The following is a 26,979-nucleotide window of genomic DNA, read 5'->3' as shown; positions in this document are numbered from 1 at the left end:
TTATTTTTATATTGATATCGATTTATTGCATTAGCCGTGGCCATAGCATAATATACATAGAAATAACAAGATAAAATGGGGGTGGGGAAATAAAAGTGGATGTCGTCCTGGGCGAAATACTTTGAAAGAAAAAAAAAGGGGGGGTAACAAAAGTAACAGGGGATTTAAAACATCGAGTGACAGAGAGTACAAAAACAGGTTCGAGTGTGCGACGAATCGACTACATCTGTGGTATTAAAGAAGAAGTTCGTGCCGCTTTCCTCTTCATCACACTAAGCAGGAAGTTAGCTGTCATCTCGGTAATCCAACAGTCAGAATCCTGCAGAAGAAGGGACACTATCCAAGGCTGGATTGGGAGATGAAGCTTGTTCACGAGAGGAGTTAGAAACCGAGATCTTTCATCTGTCCAGTTGGGACAGAAGAGCATTACATGTTCCATAGTCTCCAGAGCCGTGTCATTGTAGGTGCATGTTCTATTTGCGATGGGAACTCTGGAGTAACGACCCGACAGAACTGCTGTAGGAAAACAGTTGAGACGGGCACAGGTAAAGGCCCTTCGCTTAGCCTCCGAAGGAATTGTGAAGCAGTATAGAGGGATCCTTTCAGGGGGTGGAATAGCTAGGGCTAAGCCTGAACACGGCCCTCTAGCATGGGAAGCTGTGTTAGAGAAGTCAAGTTGTTGGAGCTTCTTTTTGATTAGAGGTAGGGCCACCGGGCTAATACACTCTAAGTTAAAAACAGTTTTGCAGTTCAAATTGAGAAGAGAGCGGAATTTGAGATTAATTGTAGTTTTCCAAGGAGAATTATGAATGTCTCTTAGGATCAGATTGGAGAAACCACCTCTAATTCGAGCATCCGAGGCTAGTAGGTGGGAGCTATAAGAAATGGCTCGACTCCATGCTCGTTTTACAATTGAGGGCTGGGCAAACTCAAGTCGTAGGGCTGCACCTGAGACACATCTCGGGACGCCAGAAAGAGATCTCAGAAACATGTGAAGTGGGCGATCCAAGTTGCCTGATATTGCTGTAGTCCATACTTCGCAGCCATATAATAATTTAGGGACAACTTTGGCATTAAATATTTGAATTGCTGCTGGAAGGTGTTTGCCGCCCTTCTGGTGATAAAATCGGACAATGGCATTAGAGGTCGTGGTAGCAGCAAGAGAAGCAGATTGTAGATGGGTGGTCCAGGAGAGATTATAAGTAAATATTAAGCCTAGGTATTTAAAGGCTTTTACCTTTTCTAAGTAGCCACCTGTGATCTTAATCGGCTCCAGCTTGAGTTTGCGGGAACGGGTGAAGTGAAGGACTTTCGATTTTTTATAATTAATATTAAGAGCTTCCGCCTTACAATAGGCAATAAATGCATTAACTGTATTTGCTAGGTCCGCAGCTGTTCTGGATAAGATGACGGCATCGTCTGCATAGAAAAGGGAAGCAACGGGGTGGCCTGCTAAGTGGGGAGGATACTTAATTGCTAGCTTCAAAGGGGAAAGAGCATCATGAAGATAAAGATTAAATAGTAAAGGGGCCAGGAGACAACCTTGTCGGACGCCCCTGGCTGTTGGAAATGGAGTGGTAAGGGAGCCGTTGGGACCAATTCGGACGCGAGCTGTGGTGTTTGAATAAAGGGAAATAATTAGGGAGAGGAGGTGCGGGTCAATTCCCAGATGGGCAAGTTTGGACCATAATCTCTGCCTAGGAATGGAATCAAAGGCGGCCTCCAGGTCCATGAAGGCGGCAAACAGGTGGCCTTGCCTTGGTGCAGTGTATTTACTGGCAAGGTGATAGAGAGTTAGACAGTGGTCCATGGTTGATGCTGACTTCCGGAAGCCAATCTGTTCTGGCGGTAGAATGTTTCTCTCATGGACCCATGAAAGAAGTTCTTCCAGTAAAACAGCGGCAAATATTTTCCCCGGAATGGATAGCAGACTGATGGCAATAAAAAAAAAAAAAATCAGAAGGCTTATATAGCAAGTCCGTTAAGACTCACACAAGGGATTTTTCATAACTGATGAAAAGGATAATTTAGGAAAGAAAATCTTTAGAAGCACAAGCCAGGAAACACAAAAATGATGCAAAAAAAAAAAAAAAAAAAAGCAGCTTAAAAATCTGGAAAGAGGGGGGAAATGCTGCCCTGATCTACAATACTACTAAAATAAATAAAGTTAACTGGAATTCAACTGGTGTCTAAAAAACCACAATATAGGTGCCAGCCAGCCATTCCTCAGAGGGTATTCTACCATCAGGACATCACCACTCAAAAAATGCCCTGTCCATAGTGCCCTGCTTTTCGAGCATCTTCGTGCCGTGTGGCAAGGTACTTTTGAAATTGAGGCAACTTTTGAAAGCTGTTTGTGTTACTGTACAAGGGACTGCTATTCTAAGATAAAATGGGTCATCCAATTTCATTAGGTCTGCACAAGTGACTGATATAAAAACCAATGTTTTGAATCCTGACACCCTTCACCTTTGAAGAAGGTTTGTTTGAAGAAACAATGCTACCAAGTATAACTATGGGATAGCAAGGATTTAAAATCCATAGCAGGGGAAACATTGAATATTTGCAGAACAGCCTCCAAATTTTCCAACCTTTCCAGTCCAAAGTGGTCCAAGAGATTCAGAAAAAAAATGTTTTCTTCAAAATGGAAGCAGAAACTTTGACACATCAGTTATTTACCCTGAATTCCCTGATGGAAATAATTGCTAAACACAGGAGTGACAAAATGTATTAACTGTCTTTTCAGGTAACCCACCAATATTACTCCTGCCTGACAACGTCCGCATTCGAAGGTATAATATGTCATCTGAGCAGTATTCTGATTATATTGAAAATGAGGAGCACATCCAAGCCATAGACTATCACTGGGATCCTGAGGGGATAGGCCTCAGTGAGTATATTTGATTTTTTCCCCCTGGCTATCCCTCAGCTAACTAAAAAAGAAGGTTCTTTTTTTAATCTGGCCTCAGGAACAAAAGTAATGGGTGGAATTCAACAGTACTCTAATTGGGGTATGTTAGCAGGAGCTGAGGTCCACTTGTGCAACAGGACTTTATCCCCTCTCTTTCCCCTGCGTGCCCCCTCCCATTCCCCCACCTAAACCTGGTCCCCCCCCCCCCAACCCTCCAGAGCAGATTTAGGGGGCACACATGAGAAGGGGAGGGATGGAAAGTCCTGTTACACGAGCAGACCTTGTTCTGCCCACACAGCAGCTTCGTTAATTAAATATTTTGAGGGGATTCAACGTCACATATAACCATCTCCCTGTTACCTGTTTCTGAGTCTCCTCTCTGGGATATAAAGTTATTGGGTCTCTAGGGCGCTATGGGGTTCCCCTCATTAAAAGTGCCCATTTTAAGTGCTAGTCAGGATTTGGGACAATTCACTTATATTTTGCCTTATATCTGCAACAGAAGCACTGAGTGACCTTAGGGTCTGATCTTGACCTGAGTAAATGATGAATTGTTTCTAATGACAGAAAAAAGGAAAGTGATCTCTGAACTTTCCACAGGTGTCATATACTACAGCATTATGGGGCGTGGTTCAGAGTTTGGTTCCATCAAACGTGCCTATATCCCCACATTTGAAAGCAGCGGAAATAATCCCGTGAAAGACGTTGACTTGAACCTGAGATACCTGGTCAGTCCCGTTGGTTTAGCTGTGGATTGGGTTGGGAGGTAAGAGCAAAAACTGAATAAAAATGGTTCAGAAAACCTTATTCATCTTTGAAAACACACACACACACACACACACACACACACACACATATATATATATATGAATGAATGTTTTTCCCCAGCCTGGTACCCACCAGATGTTGGGACTACAATACCCATCATCCTTGAGCTTTAGCAATGCAGCTTGGGGCTGATGGGAGTTGGAGTCAAAGACCAGGCTGGAAGAGCTTGATAATAGAGTAACCTTTTTGGTTAAAAGTCTTGGACTCATTCAAAACATGTATGCAGGTGCTTGCTCATCTAGGGTACTCTACCTGTTTTGAAACAATGAAGGATTGATTTCTGACCTTTAGCTTCTTTTTATTATTTCTTTTAATGATTATTAATGCCCTTTTGTCCAGTGCGAGGGAACCACTAATTAAACATTTCCCAGACCTCAGAGGTTGCCGTGTTGGGCAACCCATGTGCACTTTACCAGGTGTACGACATCAAGCATGAGAAACCTAAAGCTATGGCCAAAAGGAAGAGCCAGGAGCACAACTCTCCCCCGTCCCCCATGCATCTAAATGGCAGCACATTTGGAATTTCCCATCTTTTTTCTTTAACCCTCTGCTATGCCAAATTCACACAAAAAGGTGCCACATTAAAAAAGCAGTGACTTTTTGATGAAAAGGAAGAATCAGGAGCACACTTTACAGCTCCAGCTTAAAATCAGACACAGCTTGAATTAGCACTCCCGAGTTTTTTCCTTTGAAGTTGGGCCATTGTGACATCAGATGATTGACAGATGAACCAGTCTGTACCCACAAGTGGTCTGCGGGGGGGGGGGGGGGAGAATCCCATCAATCAGATCCTATTTCCCACATCTGCATTAGATCTGATATCTCTTCCAGATCTAATATCAGTTCTTTTGTGAGCTCCAGACACCAGGTTTTGAATCCCAACAATGTAATTTAATGAGTGAAACAATTTTGGTTCATGAAGTGGGACTTCTCCCTGCCTACCCAAATTTGTTCCAGGGGACTGAGAGGGAAACCCGGAGCAAATAGGGGGATTAGAACAAGGGGATTTACATCTCTCACACAGCAACCATAAACTCGTGTGCATTGTATCACATTTATTTGGCATTGTCTCTGAATTTTTGGCATTTTACTACTGAATATTTTTTAAAGGCCTTTCCCATACACTGTAATTGATGTTGACAAAATACACAGTTCATTTTTTATTTAAAAAAAAGTGATTGGATCTCAACTAGGCACCTTTACTGGACTGATTCTGGGACAAATCGAATAGAGGTGGCAAAGCTTGATGGGAGATACCGAAAGTGGCTTGTCTACTCTTCACTGGACCAACCAGCAGCTATTGCTGTCAACCCCAAACTTGGGTAAGCATTTTGGCAGCTTAAAGCATGAATATAAACGAAAGGAGATGCTGCATGAACTGTCTAAAATATCTAATGAATAGGAAATATCTAATGCACATTAATATCTATATTCTATATGTTACCTGAAATACTTTGAATAACTAACAGAGGTTGCGATGGGCAAATGTCACAAGGCTTCTCGTGGTTATTGTTAAGTCACGACTGGAAGCAGAGACAGACCTCAGTAAAGTGGGGCAAATGGTTTCCCTCCCCTCTGTTGTTGGGACCCTTGTGCTGAATTCTGCTGTTTTCTCTTTACAACGGAACTGATAAATAACTAAAGTCACCAGTTACACTCCAATTACATATAACAAGCAGTACATCAGTTCGGGGTTAACTGTGTTGCACGATAATTGTTTTAGCGCAGCTGATAGCTTTCTCATCAGCAGATGGTCGTAAAAATGGGCATAAAAAGCAAGCAGCATGCAAACAAACAAACAAAATAGGCCACAATGAACCCTTACATTGTGGGAAAGTTTCAAAAGCAAATCATCCTCATATTGATGGGCATTAGTAGCTTTTTACTTTGTCTAGGTATTGGGCTCCACTGTCTGTGCATTGGCGAAATCCGCATAGCTTAGAAACAGCAAGCATAATTAGTGTCTGTCTGAGTTATTGGTGCCAATCTCCTCTGATGGGAGTCACTTATCATTTTAAAGGGAATATTTATCAATGTAACATGAAATAGCACATTGTAAAGAAATAGTTTAGCAGGGAATTATTGGTGGAAAACACAAAAGAGAAAAAGAGAATGGTTCTTAGAAACAAAAAATAATTTCATGACACAGCAGAGAGGCAATAGTTTGGATATTTTGCTGTGAAAACCATTGTCTTGATTTTAGGTACATCGTAATCTCTCAATCTTACTTACAAGGTTGCAGAAAGGATAAAAGAGGCAAAGAAATACTGTAGAAATAATCAATAAAATGAAATGCAGCAAGAACAGATAAACAGAGCCGTGTGCACATAATATGAAATAAAGTTGGATAGCTACAAAAGGACTCTGGAGCATATTTCTCTGAGGGAAAAAGTGGTCAGCCATGAACTGCCAAGTTCCTACCGACTTGATTCTCATTTCATGGAGATTTCTCTCTTTTTCTGTATAGTGTTTGTGTGCTTTGCTATGTTGTATCTAACCATTTAAAAATACTGATTCTCCTTTCCTCAGGCTAATGTATTGGACTGACTGGGGAAGGCAACCCAAAATCGAAAGCGCCTGGATGGATGGGCAGCAGAGGCAGACATTGGTCTTTGAAGACCTTGGCTGGCCAACTGGCCTTTCAGTTGATTATTTGAACAATGACAGAATCTACTGGAGTGATATGAAGGAAAACCTAATTGAATCAATGAGATTTGACGGAACAGACAGGAAGACTGTTCTGCATGGACGTATGTATATGAACATGGACTGAGGCAATTTTAATCCAAGTTTTCTCCAAGATACTTGGGAGACTATCTATGGTGGCAGATGGCTGGGGGCAGGTTGGTTATTATCGATGAAGTGAGGGACAAGGGACTTGCACTATTACAGTTACTCAAACTTTCAAGTGGCCCTCTGTGTCATAGCCAGCTCAGTGCCACCACACTTGACAACACCAATCCCTAACCATTAGTGCTTTTGGTTCAACTAATGCCAGTACCAATAACTTCTTGTAAAGGTGTGGCCAGGAAGCAGAGAAGTTCGGGGGTAGGGAGGAAGGTCTCTCCACTGAGGGAAAGTTGCCAAAGGAGGTGAGGTGTTGAAGAAAATGAGGTATTAGTAGTAGTGTAAATTGGGGATAGAAAGCAAGGGTATAAGAAGGGAAAGCTTTTCTATAGGAGGAAGTGAATGTGAAGGGAACAAGGGAGGAGGGATGAATGAAACATACAGTTTGCAGTGAGTGTATGGGAACAGGTGCAAATTGAACATTGAAAGGAGAATATGAGAAGAAATGGCAGGAGATGAGTAAAACACCCCCAGAGCATATAGCAATGCCTCCAGAGCAAATGTCTGCATTTATCTTGAGGAAAGTTAAGCTGTGCAATCTCTTGCCGCAAGCAAAATGCTGCAACAAATAATTCAGCAATTTTCAAAGATGGATTAGAATTCAGTAAAAAAGTATGTCAGTAATTGCCTGCAGATTATGCCAAGCTCTGCTTCTGTTTGCCACCATTTTGCTTGCCTCTGTAATTTTCAGCCAGAGTAGAAAGTCTTGAGAACCCCTGCAACAGTATAGATTTGGCAAGTGGTGCAGATTCCTGTGCTCTTTTCATTTGTGAAGGAAAAACCTGAAGTCTTTTTGAAAGTACTTCTGGTTTACTTGTGAAATTCCTACAGGTCACTGTGATTTTGCTTCCAAAGCATACATTAATCTCCACTAGAAGGAAAGCTTAGAAAATGGCCATAATATGATGTGGAGGAAGGTTATACTTTGGTTTCAAGAATGTTAGTTAGACAAACAACCAACATTGCTCTCCTTTTGCATGTTAACTTACCTACTATTTTGTTTCACCGAGAAGTTAGCAGCCCGTACAACCTTGATGTCTTCGAGGGTCACCTATACTGGATATCTAAGGAAAGAGGGGAGGTCTGGAAAGAAGACAAATTTGGGAAAGGAGAGAAAGTAAAAATGCTGACTATAAACCCTTGGCTTACTCAAGTCCGTATCTATCACCAGCACAGATGCAATCAGTCAGGTAATGGCCAGCCTTGTATAGTGCATCATCTATGAATCTTTGCTTTATAAAGTAGTTATATTTTGTTAAGGTGATTTCAATTAAAAGAAATAAAGCGATACAGAAAAAAGAAGGAAAATTGAGAAGGAGCAAACAAAGATACATATAAAAAGGAAAATATGCAGAAAAAAGCATACATTCTTGTATACATTGGAATAGTTTTATTGCCCTAGTGCTTATGTAAATGTTAATAGCTTACAACAACTCTCCGCGCATGATATTGGTGTTTCTGAAAGCATAGAACTGGTGCTGGCCAGAGTCCTCACCGAGTGAGCTGCTGAATAAGCCTTTCTGGTTGAACTGTGAATTAAGCCTTCTTCCTTTTCCTGTTTCCACCCTACACAATTTTCTCCCCTTTGTGATATGGTGTTGTTATGGTTCTTCATGGCACAAACGGAGAATAGGAAGGAGAGGCGGAGTTCAATAAAGGAGGGGCTATTTCCTCTGGGTGAGGCACTTCTGTTTCTCCTGTGGCCCCTGGAAAGCTGCCCACGTTGGAATGTGGCCCTTCAGATGAGAGAGATTCCACATGCCCAAAAGAGAAGGTTGTTACTGTCCATTTTAAGAATTTCTGATCACCTGTCTGGGGAGAAAGGGCAAGGTGGGAATTGGCCTCTGCCCACAAAATGAATGATGGGCGTGGTTGAATACTGAGCACACATCTGCATGGACAGAGGCTTCCCACCTTGTGCGGCACCATTTTGGAAGGGTGCTCTTCATACAAAGCTTCTCGCAATTCAATCATTAGACCAACAACTGGAAGGAAATAACGGCATCGTATTTCTTAAAACATCCAAGAAAGCTGGTTGTGAGCCAGAGAGGAAGCATGTTGTTCCCATTTTATTACCGCAATATATCATTTGTACATCATGCTCATCTCATGGCAGAGGCAGTAATGAATTCACCTGCCTGCCTGCATCGCCCATCTCAGGCATGGACTATTTTGTAGCTGCCCTTGCCATTTGGGGAGGACAGGAAATAGCATGTATTAGGAGTGTAGTTAAAACAGCAAGACACTACCTGAGGTGTATGCCATAAATAGAAATGGGGCAAAACACTCAAGATGCTCTTCAGACACATTACTATTGTAGTGCCTGCTTCTGTCCTAGGAGGCTGGCGCCAACTTAATTCTTCTAGGAAATTAGGCTTGCCTGGTGCTCCCTATTCCTTTCTCTTCCCCTCTTATGCAGCCATCTTTCCCTTCCTATGAGCTTTGTAACTAACTATGGCTTGCATTTTGACTGCCTGTGTTTTCACTAACCACTGTTAGTGAAATATCTGTTTCTGGTCATGGCTGCAAACTGTGGCTTGGCGCTAACTGCGAATGACAGAAACACCAGTGCAGAGATAACATGACCGATTGGTTCAGAAACTGACAGGGCAGGAGAATGTCTTCGAGAGACGGGGAGGGACAAGTCTGCAAGCCTATGGAGCAGCACTGTGTCTCCACTGAGTCTACAGCTTCCATATTCCCAACCTATTTCTCTTGTCTGGTTGGAAGGATCCCATTAGCTCTCCTAAAAGATCTTCGGGTGTGTCTTTGTTTATCATTACAGTGTCCAATCCATGCAAGGATGTCTGCAGCCACCTCTGCTTGCTGAGACCTGGAGGATACACCTGTGCCTGTCCACAAGGAGCTCGTTTTGTGGAAGGCAGTTCGACAGAGTGCGATGCAGGTAAAGAAATGGTGGAAATAATTGGAGATTGATAAGGTGCTTTATGTTTTGCAGAGTACATAAAGACTATTAACACATGCTTTCCATTTTTATAGCCATTGAATCTCCTCCTACGATGCCTCCTGCCTGTAGGTGCATGTATGGAGGGACATGCTACACTGATGAAAGTGAGCTTCCTAAATGCAAGTAAGTTTATATGGAAGGGCCAGGTGAGATTTGTAGCACATGAAGATCTGCTCTTTATAACATCACCAAAGTCTGCAAGCGAAAAGAGATGCTTGTTACAAAATTTCCCTACCCTGCCTTTCTTCAGTATACACTCAAGACGACTCGCGAACAATGTACACCAGTCGCATACTCGCATCCTGCTGACACACAAACAGCATTAGTCTGATGGGCGAGCTATATGCATATATGCCACATAGTGCTTCCTCCATGGGAGCAGGAATCCTGGTCAGCCAGAGCTTCTGTTTATTTGGAATTCTATTGAGTGCCCACTAGCAAAGTCCTCTGTGCAGATTCCATCACCATAGAGGGAACCCCACGCATCTACGTATGCTCAGACTGGTCCCAATCTTGCATTGGCCAGGGCGCATCATGGCCCGCATGTATGTCAGTGGCTATGAGAGCAGGTCTAGTCAGTGCTTTCTTGATAGCCTCTTCATGTGTTCAGTGCTCATGGGTACCGAAAACCAGAATCAATGAGCATCAGCCCCACTGATAAGCTGTATGCATTGCTGGGTTGTGCCATTTCAAGCTGCAGGTGGAAGGGGTGTGTAGAATGTTTGAATGTTTCCTCATCCCACAGCACACATTCAAAACTAGCACATCGGGGCGAAAGCTGTAGGGTACCCTATTCTAGCTTTGAATTTCCATGGAGTACCGTATTTTTCGTTCCATACGACGCACTTTTTTCCTCCTAAAAGGTAAGGGGAAATGTGAGTGCGCCTTATGGAGCGAATTGCGCTGCGCAGAGAGGGAGAGCTGCGCAACACCCGTTCAGCGAAGCGGGAGGAGGAACAGAAGGAGGAACAGCGTCCCTTCAAGCGAAGCTGGAGAAGGATCAGAAGGAGACCCTTCTGTTCCTCCTCCTGCTTCGCTGAAGGGGTGCTGCGCAGCTCTCCCTCTCTGTGCAGCGCCTCTCCGACACGCGTGTCCTGCAAAACTGGAGGAGGAACAGAAGGGTCTCCTTCTGATCCTTCTCCAGCTTCGCTTGAAGGGACGCTGCGCAGTTCTCCCTCTCTGTGCAGCGCCTCTCCTGCGACGGAGAGGTGCTGCGCACAGAGGGAGAACTGCGCAGCGCACCTTCAGCCACGCGCTTGCCCTGGCTTCTGCCTTAGCCGCGCACAGCCTCTTTGGGCAGGGGGAGCCTTCATCCCGCTGCCCTGAAGAGGCTTGGCGCGGTTATCCCAGAAGCCAGAACAGCCACATGGTATCCCAGAAGCCAGATCCCTCTTGCTGTTCTGGCTTCTGAGATTCAGAATAATTTTTTTCTTGTTTTCCTCCTTCCAAAACTAGGGCTTTATGGTCTGGTGCGCCTTATGGAGCAAAAAATATGGTAAATTATATGAGGGGAAGTAGTCTGAAATGGTACAGCCCAAGAACAGATACCTCACCTCAAATGAGGCTTTTGCTCATTGTAGCTCTTAAGACCTCATTCTAAAGGTGTTTGTAAAGCTGAATATCTGCTGCCTCGGAAATGAGGAAACGGCAAGCTGGACAATGAAAAATGGACAATTTTAAATGCAGCAAGTTTTTTATTTTTAAGAGAAAGGGTCAGAGGACAAGTTACTCAGATGCCTGTTCTACCAATTAAAGGAATATCTCTTAAGAACAGCAAAAAAGAAACACACACACTTGCGTTCAGCTGAGCCTATAGGGGCCACTGATACTCCACTGGAACTTCTTTAATGTTTACAAAGCTGAATTCTTTCATTTGTGACTCAGCATTCCTACATGCTCATTTCCAAGTAAACAGTCAGCAGAGATGTGTGTGTGTGCTCCCATTGAAACATGTAATTACTAAGGAATGAGTTTGAAAAACCATGCCATGCCAATGTACCTCACAGAGGGCAATAAATAGAGCCAATGTTTTAGTAGTCAATTCCAGTTAGGCATCTCGCTTCCCTTTTACAGATGTCCGTATGGCTATACTGGAAATTACTGCGAAGCAGGATTGTCGCGGGGTGTGCCTCCTGGGACAAGTAAGCTTTGAACTATACTTTTATCCAGAATAACCAAGCACAGGCCTGAAAACATTTGCATGAGAGAGCCAATCTATAAGTTATTCTTGAGGCAGTGTTGACATCTGAGCGGTATCTTCCGTATTGTTCGCTTACCCTTTGTCTTCTTTGGTAGCAGCAGTGGCCGTGTTGTTGACCATCATTCTGACTATCATCATTGGATCTCTGGCTGTGGGAGGCTTTTTAAATTACAGACGGACGGGCTCTCTCTTACCTTCGCTTCCCAAATTTCCAAGGTAGGTATTGCAAGGTCTAAATGTCTCAATATATTGCTGTTGTACACATTAAAGGTGTTAAAAGTGGTTCACAATGGCCTCTGCTAATAACAAGCAACAAAACCATACATGTTTCGAAGCATCATTTCCTGCAGCTGCAAGTCCTATATATATGCTTACCTGTAAGTCCCACCGTGTTCAGTGTGGTTCACTTGCAAGAAAAATATGTTTAGAGTTGCTTTGAATTGGAGGAAGAGCAAGAATTTATTGACACTCTTAGAAACATGAAGTCACAGTAGACACAACTCTATGTGCATTTTCTGGTTCATGTCTCTGGGATTTCAGATTTAGCTACTGATACCTTGTGAGTGCTGGACTCCAGTGCCTAGATTGCTTTCCACTTGTCTCTGCATACACATAATCAATAGCATTGTCCTTCACAAAGTCTTTGTTGAAAACTGACAGCATCATCCAGCTGTCGCTCAACTGTTCATCCCGGATAATGAATAAAGAAGTTTTTAGTTATGTTGGCTATCTGCCATGTCTTTGTAGAGCCCTATTTGCCTTTCCAATACATACCCAGACGTTCTTCACGAGTCACCTTATAGAAGGGACAGAGCAAGAAACATGGGTACAGGGGCTGTCTGTGTTCAAGATTGGAGGTGCCATGTGTAGCTTTCGCAGTGAGCCCATATATCTTGCCATATCAACAAATCCACACTTTTCCAGCCCTTACCCCTGAGGACATTTGGCTCACGGTAGAGATATGTTTAAGTGACTCAGCTTAAGTAGCAATGGAAACTTCTGCTTGCAGTGTTAGAAATGCCTTTCTTCAAGAAATAGTTTGACTTTTCTTTTTTTAATCATATGAGTTATTATTACCACATCAGTTCAAAACAATTAAAACTTGATTTAAAAAAGACACGATGAGAAGGTAATGTTTATTAAACCATCTTCTGCTGGTTGTTGTTGTTTTTTTTAAAAAAATGTTCTTATTTTCAAAGCCTAAGCATTCTTGTAAAATCCACGGAAAATGGCAGTGGGGTAACATTCCGCCCTGGAGCTGATGTGACCATGGACATTGGTGGGTCTGGCTTTGGAGCGGAATCTGCTATTGACAGAGCAATGCAAATGGTAAGAATTCCCCCCCCCCCCTTCCCATATGATGTGTCTCATTTTGCCCTCTCACCGTAGTATTGTGATGGGGAAATGCTTTGCCTACCAAAAATGGGCATACTTTGTAAAATGAGGGTCACACTTCCAGAACAATCCTAGCTATTGGTGCATGTTTTCCCCAATCCAAACATTTAGAGAAATTTAGCTTACTCCATCCTTTTCCCCCGGGCTGAGTGTTTGCAAGGTTGCGAGGTCACATGCCTGAGCTGAAAGGGGTTTGGAGTAGGGGTAAGTCTCTCCTTGCTCCCATGGTTCCCCTGCTACACCACTTTTGGCGTAAGTAACACTGACTTGAGTTCCACCAGCTAAACCAGGTTGCAGAACTTACACTGGCATATCTCCAGTTCAGCCAGGGTGAGAACTTAAAAAGCAGCTTAGGCCCTCTGAGCCCAGAAAGCCTCAGATCCACTGGATCCAAACTGTCTCACCCTGGTGGATCTTGGATTTGAACCACCCTGTTCACATGGAGCTTCCCTTGCACATGTTCAGTTGAAATAAATGTGTGTGTTTAAGAGCCAGTTGTGTTTTCAGAGGTGGTTGTGCTGTCTCTGAATATTATATTGAAGATCCCGTAACTATGCCAAAGATCGCACTGGCAAATTCTCTACACGTGGAGTTGTTGGGGAATGTTGTACACTGGAATTCTAGTTGATCAGGAAACTGTAGGAGGGCTCTCTCTCTCTCTCTCTCTCTCTCTCTCTCTCTCTCTCTCTCTCTCACACACACACACACACAGAGACACACCCTGACCCTAGAATACATTTCCAGACAAATATAGGATATAGTAAATATTATTTTCCCAATGCAGGTTGCTCCAGGCCACAGTGGAATTGACATTACTATCAATTGGCACTATTGAGGTTTCATATCCTAAAACGCACTGCCTTTCAGCCTCCTTGTGCAGGCTGATCTTCTGCCATTGAGAGGAAAAACAGACTCTGACTCTCCTCTGTCCATTTCTGTTCCTTCAAAACAGGAAGGCAGCTGGCGGTGCCTTTGACAGAGAGCAGTTTCATGCCCTGCCTTTTCTGCCTCATAGGCCCTGAGGAAGAGAGTTCAGTTCCCTCTTTTTCCATAATTTTCTTGCCAGCTTTTAGACGGCATGTTTGCAGTGTTCTTATTGTTAGTTCCTTAAAATGGGTTTTTTGCGGTATTCCCCTAGGCGGTGAATCTCCTCCATTGTCAGATACTCATTTGAAGTTTCAGCCTACCCTTCCGCATTCCAACTAACCTTCTGTCCTCAAGGAGAACATAAATTCCCAGTGTAAAACAAAGACTAATGCACATGCCCTCCAAAAGTAGCCATTTTCCCACCATGAAAAACAAATAAATCCTCCTGTTTTTCATTAATTAGCTGATTCTTTGGGGGGGTTTTTTTGAACCCAAGAGAGGGAGCTTGCAGCCTTCCAGTGATTGTTGGACTCCGAAGCCCATCAGCCCCAGCCAGCACAGGATGATGGAAGTTGTAGTCCAATCATATCTGGAGGGCCACAGGTTCCCGCATCCCTGCTCTACAGTGCAGTATCTATTTGGAAATTATGGTTTTGGGTGCATTTTCTTGCAAGATGTTTGATTTGTAGAACCTTGCCTTCTGTTGCGTGGCATTTTTTAGTGACTGATGGGAAAATATTTTTATTTTTACCAGCTGAAATGATTTATGTAGCATCATCCTTCAGCCACACTTAGGAGAATTGGCTTGAATCTCATACACTATTCTTTTCATATGTCACTGGAAACAATAATGTATAGTAAATTCCATGCTGGGTTGAATATATTCTAGAGTATATAATGCTTATATTTTGGTTGTTTCTTTTTAAAAGAGAGAAAATATTTATCCCAGAAGAATTAAAATTACATGGAATTCTTATGTTACTGTTACGTTTTGCTTTAAGAATTTATAAAATTAATGGATGGTATTCAGCTATATTTTACTCAGAGGAGACCCAGTGAAATTAATGACCATGACTAGGTTGGGTTCATTAGTTCCACTCTGCTTAAAACTTATTTGAAAACCACACAATATTATTTGGAAGTGAGCATCTCACTGTTGTTCTCAGAATGAAAACTTTGCTGTTGAAACTGGGAAGCAGCCAATCACATTTGAGAACCCGATGTATACGACGAAAGACGGAGGAGCTGGGGACATGAACGTAGTCCCTCCCACACAAGTAAGGGACAAACATAATAGGTGGTCTTTAATATTTCTTAGCCTATTAACCATTTGATACTGCTTTCACCAGTCTTCCTTCTTTGGAAAGTACATCTGTAGGTTTGAAGATGTTTGAGAGCAAGACAGGCAGCCCAAGACAGCACTAGGGCCTGCTCTGCTCAGATTGTCCCATTTCTCTCTCTCTCTCTCTCTCTCTCTCTCTCTCTCTCTCACACACACACACACACACACACACACACACAGCACCCAACGGACACCATCTTTTCCTGTGAGGAGAAGGAGGAAGAGAACAATGGAGGCAGGCAGAGAAGACACCAAGGGGCTCCTTCAATTAAACTGTCCCCTCCTTCCCAACCTTGGTATCCCAGAGCAAGCTGGTCAGTAAATCGCACAATTCAAAGCTGGAGTTAGTGAAACACAATCTTCACAGACTTGGCTGAGTTTCTGGCCTAGTGGAACGCAGCAGCTCATGCCCTGTAGGTCCCTACTCCATGAAATCTGTTGCCAAGACTAAAAGTCTCTGCCTCCCAGCAGCCATATTTATGTCTCCTGCTCTCCAAAGTTTCTTGCAAGCAATTGGAGACTGTGCCTGTGTGGCGCTAATCTCACCTCCTCTCTCTTCATGCCTTTGCTGGTTCTGGGAGACCAGTGAGGAGAGGAGCTTGTCACAGCAGCAGCAGGAGACACCTGTTCCTCTTCACCAGCCTGATTCATATCTGCCTCTTGACCTCCCTCTTCCTACTCTCCTGCTTCAGCTTCAGCATCTGCCTCTGCCCCCTGATTCTTGACTTCCCTCTGCCACAGACTCTCCTTGCTCACTAAACCCTGTTACTTCTTCATCTTCCAACACCTCCTCCTCCCAGCCTTCTCCCTCTTCTCTCCGTGATCACTCATCATTGTCCCGCCACCACTCCCTTGGTGGTTTCCCAGCTGGTTCCTCCCACCATTCCTCTATGTCCAACCAGTCCATGACACCTGGTCAATGTTACATTTTATATTATTTGCTTTAGTATTTATTTTTTAAAAATTAAAACCACCTTGAGTGCAGTTAGTATATAAATGCAATAAAGAAACAAAATAGCTCGCATGTTTTTGCTGTTTTCTCAAACACTTTTGTGTCAACAGGTAACAGCTTCCAGCAGCGAAGGGAATGAAAATTTCGAGAATCCAGTATATGCCACGCCAATATCTCCCAGTGCTCCTCAGCCTCCTGCAAGTACAGATGCAACACCGGTAATAGAAGGCTGTTCCTGCAAAATGTGCCAGGATTGAATATGGAGAATGAGGCATCCTGCTTAGTAGAGCCCTTGGACGTCAAGCTCTGTGTGCCATACAGCGCTTGATTCATGAATGTGGGATATTCAATTTTAAGCATACTCGGAGCCAGACCCATTGAAATCAATGGCGTCAGTAACTTAAGTGCATTGATTACAATGGGTCTGCTCTAATTATTGCTTCATTGGATATCAGCCAATAATATTTGCCTTCCATGATACTGCATATAATTTAGATATGCACCAAGAATGCTTTGTTTACAAAAACTAAAGGTGGACATCACTTGTAAATATCTGCATCTTTATGCCTGTTTATTTCTCCTCTTACACCCATTCTTGCCCTCTTGTGTTTCACTTTATGCACACTTTGGCCTGGTTCAGATCTGATAACTAAAAGTTGTGCCTGTTTAACTCCGCCATGCATCTGTTTTAGTCTTTCCTCTCTCCACCTTTGCCTCAGTCTGTGCTGCAGGAACAGTGATGATCATCCTTGTCATTTGGTTAAACCAGGTGCTAAATAGTCAGACTTTTTTAATTTTTTGGAATAGTTCCGTTTTTCAGCTTGTGTTTGTTGAATCACCATTGATCTAAAAATAAGTGCAAAGTCTCAAACTTCTTTTTTTACACTTCCAGGAGTCAAAGTGGAGCTTCTTTAAAAGAAAACTGAAGCAGAGTACTAACTTTGAAAATCCAATCTATTCAGAGGTAAAGTCAATTTGCTCAAATTCATTATTGGCACACACACACAAAAAAGGCAGTGCTGGATGACATCTGTCTGTCTGTCTCTTGGTTTGTCATTATGACAGATGGATTAAAACGTAAAACTGGCATGGACCCCTAAAATGCTGATGAATGGGTAATGAACTTGGGAGACCTCTATATTGCAACAATGCTCTTACATCAGCTTTAAGATCTCAGTTCTTTCATTGATGATAACCTGGGCCTGGCACAAGGACAAACAACCTTTTCTGATTAGAAGCCATTTTTTGAAGGGCATGGACCCTTTGATAAATGCCATGCGTATGAACATGAACCTCACCATGACAGTGGTAGGATTTGGGCTCCCAGGCCTTAGCCCAACACAGCTCCCACTGGAATCAAGTGCTAAGAAGTAGGTCAGATTCTCTGGGGACCTCAATTCAGCAGGGATGCCCTCTGCTGCACTGCTCTCTTTCTCAGCAGTGTGTACTCTGGAATGTGTAAGATAGTAGAATTCTGGGCATAGCAGAAAGGATTGCTGTATGTCCTGTAAGATTATTGGATATGAGACTACAGGCAGAGATCATTTTGTGTGGGGGCTCCGTTCCTGACTCCCATGTGCATCAGCAGAGCTTGCATAAGTTCCCATGCCCAGGTGTAACAGAGCCTGTAACTAAGTCTATGTATTAGTGACTTGCTGCTTGCTTCCCTGTCTCCACTGCCTCTGCTGTTTCCCCTGTGTTGAATGGTAGATTTTAGGTCCCTCAGACCTATTCTCTACTCTGTAAAGCACATTAAGCAATAGATCAACACACACACAGAATGTGTGTGTGTGTGTGTGTGTGTTGATCTATTGCTTATGTCACTAAAACTGAGGCGTCAATTGAGGAGAGCTATGTTCAGAGCATATCGTACAATACATTTTGTTGTTTCAGATGGATAAGGAACACAGGGGAGATGCTGAAAGTGTCCCTCCCCCATCTCCATCACTGCCTCAGAAGATCATTCTCAAAAGAGATCAACCGTTAGCCTATACAGCAACTGAGGATTCGTTCAAAGACACCGCCAATCTCGTCAAAGAGGACTCTGTTGTATAACTAGCTCAAATAGGGAATAATTAGGCACACTCGTTTGCACATATATTTTTGTAAACAGAAGGAGGAAAAAAAATGGTTCACATCTCTTTATAAAGAAATATATTTAGCCTTTAGCTGGAGACATCTGTTGAAACCATGCCTTGTTGTTATTATTTTTTACACATGTCAATGCCTATTTTTATGAGCAATTATCACGGTGTACTATATGTATATCTTTGCACTGACACTCTCTGAAAGTAATGTTATAAATATACTGTACATTTGTAAATTTCTGAAAGATTATCTGGATGTCGATGTTTTCATATGAATCTATTCTGAAACTGCATCATGAGGGGTGCACCCCCTATGTAATTAATTATACTAAATAATATAGAGGAGAAGGTGGTGGCCCTCTGCTGAGTTGCAACAACCTTCAGAGCATATATTTATAGGCAGCGCTCTGCTAAGTCTGCACTGGTGCTTCTATCCATCTCTGTTTTACATACCAGAGCATATGAAAAATAGGTGCCTCTTTGTATGATAAGAAACAGAACACGAACACTTTCCACAACTCTTTTCTTGGGCAACAAAAGAATTACAAGTGGCACAGAATGTTTTTTTCGGGCTAATATTTTTCCTGCTGGGAATAGAATCCTTCTTTCCCTCAGACATCATCTTTTCCTTAAGGTCCCAGTTTTATACACTGTCATTCCAAATGTCTGTAGGAAGCTGGGGTGTGCTTTACATTTTTGCTGCATCCACATTTAATTTGGCAACTTGTTTTCCTGGTCATCAATGGAAGAGTTCTATTCTCAGCTGAAGCCTCTGCAAGTCATTTGTGTATGGTGAAAACCAATTTTAGTCTGCTATCCAAAATGCTTGATTTCTGTGCCATAGCAATATGAACAGTGCTGGTACGCTTTAAAATGAGCCGTCTCCGATGTTTTTCATGTGAACATTTTTGATATTTTTCAACTATTTATTTCCTGAGCTGGGCAACAATAGAAAGGGAAACCATTTTTACTGATACAGCCTTGTACTATACATCTTGTTAGTTTTTACTACTGATCAAGACTGCTTTGTAGCCATAATTTGAACCCCTTCAGGAAAATTGTATGTGCCACTCCAGGAATAGTCTGAGCTGCCATTTAGTGTTCCTGACCTAGCTACTCAGAATAACGCCAGGCTTCGAAATTCATAACAGACTAGACTTCTGCTGTTTGGAGTGCATACACACACACACACAAACAAACACACACACACACACACACACACACACACACACACACACACACACCTGAATTCTCAAAGTCAAGTGCTATCCCTCTTTTAATATGCTTGGTTTTATTACCTTGATACGTACTTTGATTAGAAAACTGGAAAATGCTGCTGCTGAATAAATCTAATGTGTGTTTTATCATTGCCTGTGTTATCATTGATGGACTGTAGAGCATTGAGCCGCATTCTCATCTACTGGGTAGAGTTCAGAAGTCGGAAACAACCACCATTTCCCCAAGGCTAGATATGCTTATACATAGTTTGTAGTTCAAAAGAAAATGGCAGAAAAGGGAACTTGCAGCACAATCACATGCAAATCGGAAAGATTTGAAGTGGTCATTCGTGGTGGCATGTCCTTAATTTATTTTTTAAAGAGGTGTGAACTCCCCAAATTCTTTTTTTTTTTAAGCACAGATAAAATTCCTTATGAATGCTTTATGAAAACTTTTGTTGTTGATTAAGCAATATATAAAACTTATCAAATAAAAGAAAATAAATGTACACAGTTCAGTTCAGGTCCATGGGATTGTTAGCAGCCAAATGCAAATAAGTGGCAATCTGCAGAAAAAGTCTGCAGAGGGTGATCGTGGTGGAAATGCTTTACGGATGAATCAAGGTGTTTTCCTCTCTTAAGGACATGGTTGTCATTTATTGTGAGACAGAGCTAGTGATTGGCCACGGTGCCCCTCCCTGGTATTGTGGTGGCTTCAGATGCACTTACTTAGTCCAAGCACAGAAACGTCAATAGCCACATCCAGAATCACATAAAAGACCTATTCAGGTAGCTTTTCAGCAAACCGGTCAGTTGCAAAGCTGCATGGCATGAGGAGTAAAGGTCTGTTGCTGCTAAGAATGGAGAAGTTTGATTCAGTACATGTTTAAAGCTGAATCTATCGGATTCACACTTCCCCCAAATGATATGTGAACTAAAATTGCTGGCCATTTATGTGTGTATGTATTATTGAAAAGTGTTCAGTTTTAAAGAAATAAAGTGGTGCAAAGGAAAAAAAGGGAGAAAGCTAGCCTTAGAAATTTGCATGTACTGGATTTTGTGGTATAGTTCTCCAGATGAACAATGTTTATCAAAATGTATATATTATGGGAACGGCATAATATATAATAATGATGTTGTTAGTGAAAATAACATCCCAAGTGCATTATATTAGGGTAAATGGCTTGCAAAAATGTACGTTAGTCAAAGCTGTGTATTAAAATGTGCTTATTAGAAATTTGCACTAAAATGCTGATGAATGGGTAATAAACTTGGGAGATATCTATATTGCAACAGTGCTCTTACATCAGCTTTAAGATCTCAGTTCTTTCATTGATGATAGCTTGGGCCTGGCACAAGGACAACCTTCCTTTTCTGATTAGAAGCCATTTCTTGAACGGAAGTTCCATTTAGGTATCTTTCAAGGCATTTAACAGAAATCTAATTTCAATATCCTGAGCCCTGCTTGGCATTCGCACAAAGTAGCATGGAAGAAAATATGGGATTTTCTTGAGCTGCTGTACTGTCCTGTTGTGTGGCTTTCTCTCTTTCTGGTGAACGGAGGTAAACTTTAATTGAGCTAGTTTTTAATGATTAATCAGAAAACCTTAAGCAAACAAAACCTTTATCCTGTTCCTTTTCCAAGACCATTGTGCCCATCAAATCATGTACTGAACCAATAATGTCCTAATAGAAAAAATTCTAAGAAGCTCGGCATTGTAAACTCTTTGGGCTTAATTTGTGCCAAGACTCAGTCCCAGCATGAGCATTTCCCTCAACACTGAGCAGTTGTATTTTATTTCATTTAGATTTGTATCTCTTCCAGCTCTACAATCCTATGATTTTGTGTTTAGAAATTTCAGAGAAGTTATATTCACCAGGCAAGATAGAAGAGTCTATAAGAGCACCGTGGAGACGAACAGTTTGCTTCAAAATGTTGGCACATTCACCTGCCTTAAACATCTATTTGATATCTTTTTGCTGGATTACTATCACCCTCTGGAACTGGAAAAAGCATTCTCAGCATTGCGTCAGAGAGGAACGTGGGGGCATAGGAGAGCGGGAGCCACAATAATTTTGCATCCCATCCAACTCCATAGCGCGTCCTTGGGTACTTGGCGGTCAAGGCGTGCTCCATACACTTTGTGACCTTAGAAACATCAGGATCACACAGCCTTCTCATGGATAGCCTTTGCAGCCTTAAATCTGCTAGGAAGATAAAAGACCCCATCAAATCAAGTGAAAATCCAGATTTTAAAAGCTAAGGGATCAGAGATCAAAACACAACTGTAGTTCTAAAGCAGCGATGCAAACACTTTTTACCCCACTAGTCATGCTGCGCATAAAACTCAGCAACTCCTAATTCATTCAACAGCAGTCAGGTCTGCATAAAATACAGCGTGAAACCCCATTACCTGCAGCTAACACAATTTCTTGAGTCATCTGTGCACCTGTTTTTCTAAATGTGTCCCATGGGGTGTCTTGCTGTGCCAGTCTTGTCTTAGAGGTACCATTGTGAAGTTGCATTTTGCCAGTTTCTGTTCGTAGTAGCACATTAACAGTTTGGACAAGATGGGAGGACTTTCAGCACTGAAGATGCTGATTCAGTAAGACTCTGCTCAGCAGCTTGTTAGATCTTGCCTGCCTCACAATTCACCAAGATTATTTTACACTCAGAAGGTGCCCTTTCGTTTCCCTTGTCAATGCAATCCAGTTTAAGAGACTGCATATACATATAGCAAGATATTTTGGATGCGACCTGTAACGTTTGACTATAACAGGATCTATAAGACCTCCCTAGATCCTGTGAAAGCTAAGTTGAAGAGCATAGGTGAAGTTATGGCAGGTGAAGTTATTTGCCTACCTAGTTGTGTATCATCTAATTGACTCTCCAAGGTCTCAGGAAGAGATCCTACCTACTGCCTGCTACCTGGTCCTTGTAATTGGAGATGCCAAGGATTAAACCCAGGGCCTCTGGTATGCAAAGCTATGCACTACCATTGAGCTATGAGTTGGTGCTCCAAATAATAATTCCCCATGGTCACTTTTCTCTGCCTTCATGAAGTGTGATCTTTTGAAAACGCATGCATTTGATCAATGGCATTCCAACTCGGGAAACAGTTCAGGCCCCCTCCCATCCCACCCCACCCCATACCTCCCTATCGAAACTGAAGCTCTTTCCCATCACAGTCAACAAAATGATTCGAAGCTGGAAATGATTCATTTTCAAAACATTAAGTTTGGTATAACGCCAAGTAATCCTTGCAGAAATCATCAAATAATTGGAATAAAATGCAGGCATTCAAACCACCCCAAATTTTTGTGCTGGACATTTGCACTTACAATCAAGGAAGTATTTCTCCCCGTATGAGTCTCTGGCCTCTGGAGTCAGCTGGTTCCACAGTCTTTGTAGGTCTCTCTCAATGTCCCCTATATTAGTTACTCCTGTCTTAAAGAATCCTGGCTCGATAATGCTCACCTTTATTCCGAAATGATGCATATCCCTCCTAAGAGAAAAATTTTAAAAATTCATCAGTTTGTGGTGGGTTTTACCAATCCAATTAATAGTGCAATCTTAAGGCTGTGGGGCAGGTGAAACTGAAGAGGATGCACGTGGCATATGCAATGTCCTGCTGGATGTTAATAAAAGAATGGTAAAAGTTAGGCCACGTGAGTCTTATTTGTTTGCTTATGGTTCCCTTCCCACTGGAATAAATGGGATCAAGCTATACCAGGCAGAGATTAAGATCACCTGCTGCTACCCAAGATCCTCTTAGCCAGAGATGTTGAGGATTGAACATGGGACCTTATGCATGTCAAGCAGACAGTGCTGGCGTGTTGGCTTCTCACCCAGAATGGGGTCCTGTAGGTGGAATCTGTGCCTGCATATTGCCTCCTGCAAATCCAAGATTGTGCCACCCTTACAGGAAGCAAATGCTCCTGACTTAGCTTTTTCCACGCTGTAGCCCTGATGCATCCTCTTCCACAGTAATCCTACAACTGGCTATTATAAATAGTTGTTGTGACAAATGAGTTTTGGCCTTCCTGTCTTCTTTTCCACGTGAACCCACAATTATACTTTTCAGTCAGTTCAGCCTGAGTTGCAGGCAGTCACAGATGTGATTGAACTTCCTGACAGTAAGAACTGTCGGACAGTGGAGCAGACTCCTTCAGGAGGTGGTGAACCCTCTTTCCATTGGAGGTTTTTAAACAGAGGTTGGGTGGTCATCTGTCCCGGGTGCTTTAGTTGAGATGCCTGCATTTCAGGGGGTTGAACTCGATGATCCTTAGGATCCCTTCTACAACTCTATGATCACAGAGACAGTAGTAATCTACCATCTGTCACCCGCAAGTCCACGGCAACTCACCGCAAAGTGTCAGAGAATGCCTCCACTCCCCATTTCGACACACAATAGCCACCCCCTAGAAATGCCAGGCGACCCAGAACACTTGACACGTTGACAATCCTTCCTTTATTTTTTTTCAGGAGGGGGAGGAGCTTCAAGGTAATCCCAATCAGCCCCATTAGATTGACATCCAGGGTTTTGTAGAAATCATCCAGCTGCATCCAGTCGGTGGGGGCCATGGGTATAGATCTCCCAGCGTTATTTACCAAGCCATACAGTCCTGTTTGAGTATTTTAGGAATAATAAAAATAAAAAATGTGAAGAAGCATGGAAAGGATATCAGAGAATGAACTGGTAATGTGGGTTTGGAGACTTGTCCTGACCTCAGATTGTTACACTATATATCTATATATGAAAAATTTCTGGCTGTAATTTGTTACACCATGTATTCTTACACTAGCAGAAGTAAATGATATCACATGAACAATACTTTTATCTTGACATTTTGCACTGTGTATAATTGTGTTTTAAAAACTGAAATGAATCTAAAATGCATATACCTAGGGAATTTTGGAGCCCAGGTGCCTCAAATCAGGCTTAATGTTCGAGAAATAGCGTATGTCATTTAAACCCCACAGACGTTGTAGACCATCTGGACAAGTTTTGAGCAAACCATTCTGAATGGATGCTCAATTCAGGTTGCCTCGAGGTGCCCCCTGTCTTTTGAAAGCAAGGCTCTGTTCTATAGGCTGCTTACCTGCACCCTCCGTTTCTGCCCGCACAAACTCCACAGCCTTGTCAATACTGCCAGGGTCCGTTAGATCAAGCTCCACAGTTTGCAATGACAAGGAAGTGTTGGCTAGTAGCTCCTGACTCCCTTCCTTTGAGAGACATGCAGCAATGATGCGGAATCCTTTCTGGTCGAGGTACTTAGCCAGGGCATGGCCAAAGCCACTGTCGCATCCAGTGATGACAATATACTTCCCCCTCAGTCCTTCCACTTTTAGGCAGTCTCTGATGAACCAGCAAACCGCGATGGAAAGGATGACAGCCATCATCCCTATCTGTCCGCCATCTGAAACAACATCAGGACAGCAGTGTGTGGACCTATCTGCCACAAGTGCTCACCATTCCTGTCAACTTGGGCACTTCACAGAGGCTTTTGTTTCCCGTTCCAGTTTCATTGAATCTTCCCGTCAGTATAAGTTGGCAGCTAGAGACTTCTGGCACAACCTGAATAGTATCCAAGAGTAACATGCTTTAGAGGAGCAGATTCCTCCACAGCAGTTTCTCAATAGTTCTCTGCTGCTTTCAAGATGGCATCTGCTCTATATTGGTCACTAACTCCCATCTGAAAAACCCTTCAACGTGAAAAAAGGGAGCTCAGTTAGCAGTTGGGGCAATGCCCATTGTGGTGAACATTCATTAGTATTCAAGGCAATGATGAACACAGGATAGTGAAGGGAGAGGGGAGGGGAGTTTGATGGCTCTCAAGTGATGTGGAGGACTGTGTTCTTTCTGTTACTTCCCACAATGCCATTCTGCAATGGAAACAGATCACAACCCTGAGCAAACCGCAAACTTTGGGCTCTTTTTGGTGAGTATAATGACCCCTCTGCTTTGTGTTTTGTATGCTGATACTGGTGCTGACAATCTATAGTCTGATCTATCAGAGACTAGATTTAGCATGGTGTGAGAGTGCCTTTCTTTCTCTCTTTCTCTTTCTTTCTTGACTGCCTTTCATTAGCCTGACCATTGTAACAAAAATGTGGCACAGTGTTTATTCAGCAAGTGATGCCAAGGAAGTTTTCTATCTGCACATCTTTGTAGATGAAGCATGCAAAACACATGTTTGCTTGGGCAAATGAATGCTCTTAATTGTGAGGCGATGTAATGATGATATCTTGGCATGTTGTTAGAGTTACACAGGGAAGTTGTAAGCAATAAAGTCAGCAAATATAGCCAGAAACATTTACAGCAATGCTATTTCTCTAAAAAAAAATTGGTGCCGGAACTCACCATGAATGCCTCCCTTATTCTTTTATAATGGCAATGGCACCCACCTGAGTGGGGCTGGAACTGAGTTCCGGCTGAAAAAATGCCCTGATTTACAGTAATTATTTAAACCCTCCCAAGGTGTCATACAATTAAAATACAGTACAGTACAAAAAAAAATAAAAATTAAGAGCCGGTAAAAATAAATCACAAACGTTCACCCTAAAAAATTACAAAGACACAGCACACAAACCATCAGCTGAACAAAACTCAAGAAGAAAGAGGCAGAAATATGTGGTCCTTCGGTGCTTCCCTAAACACTTGATGTCAGAAGTGAGTAAAGCCACATTCTGAATGGCACATGCTAGTGATAAGTGGGGCCAGAAAAAAGCTTTACCTCAAAGCGATACCCACATTGATACTTTGGTAGAAATGCTTGATAAATTATTTAACACCACAGGTATCTCCACTTATCCTCCCACCAGGAAATTCACCAGGAAATTCTTATGCTGATGTTCACATGGGGTGTCATCAGCATAAGATACAGTACTAGTAAGGCACTGCAATTGAGTACCTATGGATCTATCTACATGAGCCTTTTATCTCTTAAATCTCTGTCAGATAGAAAACTAATTATAACCAGCAGGCTCAAGGAGAGCACCAATTACAGCAGCCACATGAAATGCAGGCCAAAGATAAAGGGGAATTTAAATCAGGACTGCCCATTTCATGACCCACTGAGCCAGACATAGCTCACCCAGCAGCTGTTGACGGTGGTATACCAGGCCCTTGACAACCTGTCTATGCCACCCCAGGCAGGATCCCCATTATCAAGCTCTTGGTAGAATTAGCTTGCTGGGTTATCAACTGAGCAGACCTGCTTTAGGTGATGGGGGAGGGAGCTCAGGCAGAATCATTAAGGCACATCCATAATTGTTTTGGCAAGTATTTCAGCCCTATGTGCACTTACTTGTGAGTAGGTCCCATTGGACTGAGGATTGTTCCCTTGAAAGAGCAAGACACC

The 26,979-nt window shown here is 42.6% G+C and overlaps 2 protein-coding genes across 2 annotated transcripts in view; one reads left to right on the top strand and one right to left on the bottom strand.

Annotated features, from left to right (window-relative positions):
* The window catches only part of LRP2 (LDL receptor related protein 2), a 143,630-nt gene extending 123,866 nt beyond the window's left edge, over positions 1-19,764 (top strand). The window contains exons 66-79 of the mRNA XM_081848899.1: positions 2,747-2,890; positions 3,512-3,677; positions 4,933-5,061; positions 6,269-6,489; positions 7,600-7,776; positions 9,372-9,491; positions 9,587-9,677; positions 11,628-11,695; positions 11,850-11,970; positions 12,954-13,083; positions 15,183-15,293; positions 16,421-16,528; positions 17,203-17,274; positions 18,204-19,764. Coding sequence (XP_081705025.1) covers positions 2,747-2,890; positions 3,512-3,677; positions 4,933-5,061; positions 6,269-6,489; positions 7,600-7,776; positions 9,372-9,491; positions 9,587-9,677; positions 11,628-11,695; positions 11,850-11,970; positions 12,954-13,083; positions 15,183-15,293; positions 16,421-16,528; positions 17,203-17,274; positions 18,204-18,365 — 1,820 coding nt within the window. The 3' untranslated portion in view covers positions 18,366-19,764. The remainder of the gene's footprint in view (positions 1-2,746; positions 2,891-3,511; positions 3,678-4,932; positions 5,062-6,268; positions 6,490-7,599; positions 7,777-9,371; positions 9,492-9,586; positions 9,678-11,627; positions 11,696-11,849; positions 11,971-12,953; positions 13,084-15,182; positions 15,294-16,420; positions 16,529-17,202; positions 17,275-18,203) is intronic.
* Positions 19,765-21,553: 1,789 nt separating this feature from the next.
* DHRS9 (dehydrogenase/reductase 9) overlaps positions 21,554-26,979 on the bottom strand; it is a 34,600-nt gene continuing 29,174 nt past the window's right edge. Inside the window, exons 7-11 of the mRNA XM_081851743.1 lie at positions 26,167-26,177; positions 24,718-25,083; positions 23,982-24,240; positions 22,957-23,120; positions 21,554-21,822 (exon numbers count right to left, since the gene is read on the bottom strand). Of these exons, the coding sequence (XP_081707869.1) occupies positions 21,569-21,822; positions 22,957-23,120; positions 23,982-24,240; positions 24,718-25,083; positions 26,167-26,177 (1,054 nt within the window). The 3' untranslated portion in view covers positions 21,554-21,568. The remainder of the gene's footprint in view (positions 21,823-22,956; positions 23,121-23,981; positions 24,241-24,717; positions 25,084-26,166; positions 26,178-26,979) is intronic.

The sequence above is a fragment of the Podarcis erhardii genome (assembly GCF_964252035.2).
Source record: "Podarcis erhardii genome assembly, chromosome: 1".
Classification (NCBI taxonomy): domain Eukaryota; kingdom Metazoa; phylum Chordata; class Lepidosauria; order Squamata; family Lacertidae; genus Podarcis; species Podarcis erhardii.
Note: the sequence above shows the minus strand (reverse complement) of the source record. Positions and strands in the feature narration are given on the sequence as shown.